The 8,958-nt window shown below is 50.3% G+C and overlaps 1 protein-coding gene across 1 annotated transcript in view; it reads left to right on the top strand.

Annotated features, from left to right (window-relative positions):
- Positions 1 to 348: 348 nt before the first annotated feature.
- BDNF (brain derived neurotrophic factor) overlaps positions 349 to 8,958 on the top strand; it is a 41,652-nt gene continuing 33,042 nt past the window's right edge. The window contains exon 1 of the mRNA XM_064512879.1: positions 349 to 516. Coding sequence (XP_064368949.1) covers positions 514 to 516 — 3 coding nt within the window. The 5' untranslated portion in view covers positions 349 to 513. The remainder of the gene's footprint in view (positions 517 to 8,958) is intronic.

The following is an 8,958-nucleotide window of genomic DNA, read 5'->3' as shown; positions in this document are numbered from 1 at the left end:
CAGCCGTGCGGACCTCCAGCGGCTGCTCGTCGCGCCCAGCGCCGGGTGCGGGCCGGGAGGTGGAGGAGAGCGGCCGGGAGCCGGGGTGTCACGCAGAGCGTGCCCGGGGAAGACTTTCCTGGGGAACTTTCTGTCCCGCTCCGGCTTCCTGGGAGGCGGCGGGAATCACGTTTTATACCATGTTGGCTGGTAACCCCGCTCATTCATTAAGATCACGTAAGAACTCGAAGGGAAACGTGACTCTGAGCTAAGGCGTTTGCGTAAATCTATAGGTTTTTAAAACTCCCTGCCAGTTGCTTTCTGTCTTCTGTAGGCACCAAGGTGGTGGAGAGTTTAAGCTTGCGGATATTGCAAAGGGTTATTAGATTCATAAGTCACACCAAGTGGTGGGCGATCCACTGAGCAAAGCAGAAGTTCTCACATGATGACTTCAAACAAGACACATTACCTTCCAGCATCTGTTGGAGAGACTGGATTTTAAGACACTTCTGTCTCCAGGACAGCAAAGAAACAATGGTGAGTACCAATAAAAATTCTATTTTTATAACTGCAAAAAAAAATGCTTGAGATGTTGCTTAACGACAGTATCTAATATCATGGGCTCGGCTTTCTAGTACTTAATATACCAAAGCGTATAACCCACAGCGGCCGGAAGGACGGCGTTTTAGACGGTGTAACTTTAATTGAAATGCTCTTTGATTTAAGGCTGCGATGGAAACGCCGCGTTTAAGAAACTTGGAGCCGCCGGGCACTTGGGAGAGCTGCGCGCTGAGTCCCCGGCTCCCTCCCGCTCTCCCCCGCTGCCCGGCCCCGAGCGGCCGCGGGAGCGGACCCCCGCCCGGCACCGTGCGCGCAGCCCCCCGCGCCAGCGCAGCGCCCGCGGGGAAGCCCCGCCGCGGCAGCGCGCTCCCGCCCGCAGGACGCGGCCGCGGGCGCCGCCGCGGGGCCCCGCGCGGCTGCGGAGCCCCCGAGCCGCGACCCCCCGCCGCCCGGCTCACGTGGCGGCGGCCCGCGGGCGCGCAGCGGGCGCGCAGCGGCGGCGCGGCGGGGCAGCACCCTGGACAGAGGCGCGGCGGGGCCGGCGGGGGGGGCGGGCGGCGGGGGCGGCCCCGCTGCGCGCCGCTCCGCGCCGCTGCGCGCTGCTGCGCGGGGGGCGGCGCGCCCCGCTGCGCGCCCGCGCCCCCCCGGCGGCCTCTCGCCCCGCCGGAGCCGGGCGAAGTTGGATGCGTAGCGGTGCGGGCTGGAGCAGGGAAAGGCGGAAAAAAGGAGGAAAAAAAAAAAAGAGCGAGCGGTGCGAGCTCCGGGGGCTGGCTTGACGGTGTCAACTTTGGGAAATGCCAGTGTTTATCTGCGCGGTCGAGCCGCTGCCGTGGTGCTCGCGGAGACGGAGGTAAGCGCAGGGGTGATACCCCGGCGGCCCCCCCGCTTCCGACCCCCCTGCGCGCTGGGGGATGCTGCCCTGCTCTGTGCCTAGTTTTGTTACCTCTGTGGCTGGTCTGTGCGTGGAGGATAGACAAGGTAGGAGACGCTTTATGAGATTTCACTACGAGTTGAGTTAACTTGTGCCTGATTGAACCTGGGAATCCGGTATCCCTGTGTGCGTGTGCATGCTTTGGGCAGGGACGCGACCCATCTTTACACAGATGGAGAGATGCGACTGGTTTTTTCCTAGGTAAGGGCGCAAGTTGATTTTGCATAGCTGAAGAGCTGCAGCTGAGCTCGGCTAGCACCATCTACAACTGATTTTACATAGATAAAGAGGCGCAGCTGATCTTTGCCTACATAGAGACGAGCTGGTGCCCGGCTGGGGATCCCTGCTGTCCCCTCAGCGTGTGCAACGCCGGAGCGCAGGGGAGCGCCGTGCATGCATTGCTGCTGATCCCATATCTGCATCTACTCTGCTAGAATTAAAAGGGGAGGGGGGGGAGTTGACAAGCTTGAAACCCCAAACGCAGCCCCCCCCGACACCATTCCGATCAGCTTTCTGCTCGCCTCCCTCTCCCTCGTGCCCCCCCCTTCCGAGTCTTCCTACGTAGAAATGTAGCTAATAATATTTAGTCTCCGGGCTAAAAATAAGCTCTGGAAAGTCAGCAGTTTGGCGGAGCGGCAGCGGTAGCAGCCGTTCCCGCAGGTACAGCGGCTCTGGGGGGCTCCGGCTCCGCAAGGAGGCTGCGCACCGCTCCGCGCTCGCCCCTGCCCCCGCCGCCGGCGGAGACCCGCGCAGGGCCGCGCTCCGGGCCCTCGCCCCCGCCCGGCGGGGGAGCGGCGAGGTCCCGCCCGGGGATCCCGGCGGCGCGGCGCGGCGCGGCCGGCCGCCCCCCTCCCGGCCTGAGGTGTGGGGCGGCCCCGGCCCCACCCCCGCTATAGCGCGGGGCTCCCCCCGCAGCCCCGGCCCCGCTATAGCGCGGGTGCCCCCCCCAGGCAGCCCCGACGCCCCCCCCCCCGCTGTAGCGCGGGGGGCCTCCCGCAGCCCCGACCCCACCCCCGCTATAGCGCGGGGGCGGCGGGCGCTCCCTGCGGCAGCGCCCGGGGCCGGGCCGCTGCGGCGCCGGGCGGGAGGGAGGGAGGCAGGGAGGCAGGGAAGGAGGGAGGGAGGCAGGGAAGGAGGGAGGGAGGGAGGGAGGGAGGGAGGGAGGATGCCGCCCGCCCCCGCCCGGCCCCCGCTCCGGCGCTCACGTAGCGCCGGGAAGGAGGGAAACCCCCCGGCGGGGCGGCTGCGCCGCCGCGGGGGCCGCGCTGTAGCGGGGCTGCGGCCCGTGGGCGGCCGCCGCCGGGGCGGGTGCGGGGCGCGGAGCGCGGGCGCGGAGGGGCGAGCCCGGCGCGCTCCGGTGACAAGCGCCGGTGCCCTGACGCGCCGCCCTGCCGCTAACCGAGATCCCGGGGCTCCGCGGGGAAACACCGGCCCGCGGGGACCCCGCCGCGACTGGCGGCGCCGCGGGTCCCTGCGCGGCCGCGGGAGGCGGCCGGCGCGGCCCGACGGGGAGGGGACGCGGGTGCGCAAGAGCGCGGTCTCGCAGGCGGAGCGAAAGCACAGCTCCGGCGCAGCCGGTTTGCAGCATCCCTGTCATTAAATGCGCGGCGAGACCCTCCCTGACCTTTCCTCTTTCTCCTATTTTTTTTCCACCTCGGAGAAAGTCAGCTGGTAGAGCTAATATCTGAATACATCTAGTGTGATCTAGTGGCGGTGATCCTCACTAGCACACGTCTAGTTCCGAAAATAAATGGTTCTGTGATATATTAGGTTGCTAAGGAGTTTCTATTTATACGAATTTTCCACTCCATGGGTAATTCTGAGTGTCTTCATGTATTTTGATTTCACAACTATTGCTTCCTTTCTACCTCCTGAAAACTCTTGGTCTGATCTTTCCCTTTCTCCCTCTGCCGCCTTATTTTTGTTGGACTCTAATCGTTCCTTGCAAAGATGAATGGGACGGAATGATTTTAACAAACGACACTGGGCCATATTTGGTCACATTTGCTCAGGGTGACTCATACCTTAATCTGCAAGTACCTTTATTGATTTTAGTACCTACTATTTCTCCAGGAGCTGTCACCCATTTGGTGGTGGTTCATCACCACCTTTCATCTCTTATGGATATAACAATGTTGTAAAATGTCCAGTCTCTTTTGAATAGCTCTTCATCCTGCCAAGTTTTGACGTGGCAGTCTTTCTTTCTCCTTTTTTTCTGGATTTCCTTTCATTTTACCTGCTAGCACGAGTGTTGCATTCAGTGGTCTGGTGGCTGTCAGGTGTCCGTGGCTGGAAAGAGATGTTGTTGGGTTTGATGTGGTATTTGACACAGGCACACTCTCTCCCTCAAAGCTTTGCGTTCTCGGCACCTCTTCATTCAGATGACCACTTGATTTTTGGCATTCCTCAGTAACTCCTATTTTCGAAGGCTCTGATAGTCCTCACCATGTGTTTTTAGTGGCCAGCATTCAACAGGCACGTGTGCCGGAGGACTGTGTGTAGCATTACATCAATCTGAGGCGGCTGGATGCCCACATTTAACTTTGTACAGCATATGAGTTGCAGGCTGTCTTTTTTCCTTTTCTTTATGACACTGATATTGCTGAGCTCTCAGAAATGCCCAGAGAAAATGCAGACTGGATGGCTTTTGGTAATCCTACAGTCCTTCCTAAATACAGTGGCATATGATTGCCCTGCCATGGCCATTCTGGAAAGGCGGGTGAATCCCTAGGGAAAAGCACCTTTTGCTCAGAGTAAAGTAAGTCTTACCACAAATCACTGCAGTAAATCGCAACCGAGCACTCTAAGATATAGCTGCTTGACTTTTTTAATCCAATTTCCAAACAAACAGAGCATCCATGAGATTTCAGGAGATTGGGTTCATTCCTCTACCAACAAATAGTATTGCCACATGCTGTAAACAGCAACTTGTATAAGAAACAACAGCTCTCTAAGCTCTTGAAAATCAATGTGTTCCTTAGACGTGGGAACCTGGCACGCAGCACAAGCTGGGTGATGTATGAATAGACACTTTTAAAACTTCTTCCCCTTTGAGGTAGCATTAGATTGAGAGTGCAGCATTTTTTTTTTTTTTTTTTTTTTTTTTGGTGAAACCCCCTTGGATAGCTGATTAGAAACTGGGGATAACAAAAGCAAACTTGTCTAACTGGTCTTCAGAATGGAGACAATGGCTTTGGGGGCATGGAGAACTAGGGAGAAAGAACTGAGAAAGAGCGGGCTAGCTGTGCAATCCTCACTGCCGTTCACGGTCAGCACGTCCTGCCAGCGATATGGACCATGGAACATGGGCAGATGATAACGAAAAAATGTTATACTCGAATGCCTAGGAGTAAGAGTTGAAACAAAATGTAGTATACTGTATTTCCTCAGCAATCGCATTTCCAGACATCTCACACTTCCTTCACGTGTCTTTCCCACCACATCATTAGGGATACTAACATGCTCTGGGAGGGAAATAATGTGGGACATCCCACAGCACCCGGGGCTCGTGGTAAGCAGTTTAGTGCACCAAACACATCCCAGCTTCAGTGAATCCCTACACCCACGTGCAACAAGGTGCAGTGCAGGGCAGTGATTTCTTTGATTAACTGAAAATATCTGAGACATACTCTGGCAAAATTATAGCCAGGAAAACATAACGACTGACATGGAGTTCATATAACAACTGCCCACCCATTTCATTATTTCACAAATGTGTGATTTGTGCTTGTGAGCTGTCACTGTTAACATTTCCATCTGTCTCAATATTGCTTCTATTCATAGTTGCAGTGTGATAGATGTAGGTGTATGAAAAGGATTTTCCCCCCCCTCCCTGTGTCATGAAACAAAATAAATGGAAGCCATGTATGTGTAGCTGTGCATCTCATGAGGCCAGTGAGAAACACGGGAGGCTCTGTGCCAGCTCCCATCGCTGCAAGTAGAGGTGGGGTAAGAAACACAGGATTGGGGCCTCTCTGTGCTGCTAAAACAAGTACTCAATGGCATAAATTCTAAATAAGTCAAAATCTAGCCTCAAAAGAACAATATTGCTTTGGTCTCCTTTCAAACATGCAGTTTGAGAGACCTATTTTCCTAATCATGTAGGTATGAGAGTAATTTTGCTTATCACGCAATCCTGATTGGTCTTTTCCTGAGGCAATCCCAAAGAGAATATAGTCATGACACACTTGAAGTGTTCAAAGGATCTGGTCCTTAGCTGCAAATGTATTTTCAGACCTCTAGTTTTCAAGGTACTCATCACTTGAACAAAGAGAAGACTCTATGCATAACATCATAGGTAAAACCGGTGTTTCTCAGTACGCATATGCCAAAGCTGCATATGACGGGAGACCTATAGCAGTTAAGAGACATTTCACAACTGCCTTAAGCAAAAGCAAAATCTGGTGCTGCTCACTTTGTTCTGCAATTCCTGTCGCTATTTGAACTTCATGGCAGAGCACGAACTCTCATAGTCTCTTCATGGAAAATGTCTTCTGCAGTCACTGGTAGACGTGACTGATTTTCACCCTGGCACAGCGTGCTCCTTCCCAGGGCAGGCAGTGATTAGTCCAACCCATGGCATAAGCTTTTCCGAGCAGAGCTGGCCTCTTCTGTCCCTTCCCCTAGCTGAGAGGCTTTAGGGCCACGTGGCTTTGGCGTAAGCCAGCTTTTCGGCAGGTGAGCAGTTTTCCCAGTAGTTCCAGCCGATTGTACAGGCTCCTATGGGGAATATTAGTGATGGGACTGTGATGGACCAAGGTCCTGCTGTAAGTGCCCAAATGTATACTTTCTCTTCTCCCTGACTTTTAGTGGTCTGGTCTACCTTTCTTTTTTCTTTTTCTTTCTTTTTTTTTTTTTTTTTTTGTCTTCCCAAAATAGCACACAAAACCCCAACCTAACAAGTTTAAACCGTACACTCTGGCCTCCAATTTATTTTGACATTTGGCAAGAATGAACATGCAACATGTTCATTAAGTCATAACATTTTCACTGCTTTCCCATTTCAGATCCTTATTGACTATAGCACATGTGAAAATAGTGAATTTATTTTCAAAATAGGAAGTAGGCTATAACCCTCTGAAGAAAACGTATTGTCTAGGGATGCAATACATACAGGGACTTTTAAAGCCAAAGCTCTCACCTGGCTGTAAAATATAATCGTTCATTTCTGAAAGGAGTGAGGAGGGGTTTGTCATCTACTAAAATGTTTATAGGGTTGTGCAGCTAAGGAGGTCTAATCAGACAAGTTGTTTGCTTTTTTTTTTTAAATCGAGCCCCTTCCACCTGACAATCCATTGTGTGACTTATGAATAATGCATTAAACAGTGATGGTAATAGATAATTAGATGGACCAGCTAAAAGCAATATGAAAGGGGGCTGGTAGCACAAGGATTACAGAAGGTGTGTGGGCATTTTGACATCCAGAAAACATTATAGATCTGGTCTCAGCTACCTCAGTCTCATGATGATAATTAAGAAATGTGGGTGTAGAAAAGCTATTCGCATGGTTTGGTTAGATTATTGCTGCAGTTCAAAACACAATTGGCACAGACACCCACATTGGACATGATTGCCCTTTGATGAGGCAGATACTGACTTTTTAAAGTTGACATAGTTAAAATTATGTCTAAAGTTTATGGGGCCACAAGCTTCTGCCTAGATTCCATTATTATAACGAATGGCAAAATACAGGCTGAAGCAGTTTTAAAAAAAAAGACTTTAAGGCATGTTGAAGGGGAAGGGACCAAGCAGTAAGAATGCTTTAGCATTAACCCTTTTCTCCTCCATTCTGCAAGAGTTGAAGAACATGGACAATGTCCAAAAGGTTTGCTTCATATGTGTTTTCATGCAGCCTCTTTAAAGGAGGACTGGAGGGAGGATCAGCAAGGCTGATTCCTAGGCCAGTTCCATTAATAACCCACACAGGGCACAAGGGCTTATTTCTACTCCTGCCCTAGCCACTGTCCCTTTGTATGATGCACGGCAAATCTTTCCACCTCTCTTGCCTCAGTTTCTTCATTGGCGGTAGCCAATTCAGTGGGGATAGCAAGACTCTCCCCTCTGAACACCGAGTAAGATGAGAAATGTCATAGGGGAGAAGAAAATTCTTATCTTCAAGATTCTTTATAAGTAGGATTCTTTTTATAAGAAACACGTCTGATTGTTAGAGAATGATGGAGACTCTCTAGATGGAGATATTTATGCATAAGATAGGACATAACAATATGGCTTAACCTATTCACCCTTGCAACGTGTTATTCTAATATTAGAGATACTGAATCTGTAACGCTATAGGAGCTTCAAATATTGACTTCAGGCCTCCTCCTACAAACAGGTGTATTTATTTCTTTACACATTTGATTCCTTAAAACACCACAACAAGGCAAAATGGAAGAAGGTTGTACAGAGGCCAGGTGGTCATTCCATATTTCTTGCTTAACTCTCATTCAGGCTTTCCCTAAGGAACCACAAAAGCCTACGTGTTGGCAAGACAGACAGATCTGAAAAATATTTGACAGTTCAAAGTTATAATTTTTCCCAAATCTTCAAGACAAGCTCAGTTCTATATTGTTTTATGGAATGTTCAAAGGGGCTTTCAACATTTCTCTGTAAAACTATCATCGATAATCTGACAATGAAATTTGGTAAAATAGTCAGATTCAAAACAAAATATATAAAGAAGGTACAACAGATTTCAGAGAAACAAATGGTTATGAAAGAAAAAAAAGGATGATTTCTAACAGCAAACACCTTTGGAAAACTTGACCACCTCCCCTGAGAGTGGGATGCAGTGAGAGTCATGAACAGGGGTCAAGAGCAGGGAGCTGCTGAGCTGGTTAGTTGGCCCTGCCAAGCAAATGCTCTTTCACATCTGCCAACATTTTATAATGCCATCTGAGAGGATTTGGCTGAATTTTAAAAACCAGCCAAATAATAACAACCCCCCCCCCCCCAAAAAAAAAACAGAGACCTGACAAAACAGTTTTGATCAAGAAAGCAAAAACCCTAATTGTTGTTAGGCAAAGCTAAATTCTGGTTTGGGAACTTTCCAGCAGATGACAATATATCGCTAATGTCCTTTGCTTCTGTACATGGCACTTGCTGTAGTCTGATGTGTGATATCTCCTTATTTATTGTTGAAAATCTATTGCATCAGAAAGAGAAATGAATAATGCAGCTATTGCTTATAGAAAGGGTCATTCACATAAGGAGCGAATCTCTCAGTATTTCCCATATGAATCTCTTTTTGTGTCCCAAGTATGGTTTATTGACTAAGCTATTCTAAGTCCTTATATTGCACTCATCATTCATCATGGTATTTGAACACCTTTCTAAGTGACATGACTAATATTTGTCACATGTTTTTTCCTCATCCTCTCCCAAGGGAACAAGTACTTGAAGGCTAGCTTTGTACATTTTTTTCTTAGCTTAACTATTGTGCATTAGGCCTTCACAAAGGCCTTGGTGGAGTGAGAGGTATGAGTTTA

The sequence above is a fragment of the Dromaius novaehollandiae genome, chromosome 5 (genome assembly GCF_036370855.1).
Source record: "Dromaius novaehollandiae isolate bDroNov1 chromosome 5, bDroNov1.hap1, whole genome shotgun sequence".
Taxonomy (NCBI): Eukaryota; Metazoa; Chordata; class Aves; order Casuariiformes; family Dromaiidae; genus Dromaius; species Dromaius novaehollandiae.
Note: the sequence above shows the minus strand (reverse complement) of the source record. Positions and strands in the feature narration are given on the sequence as shown.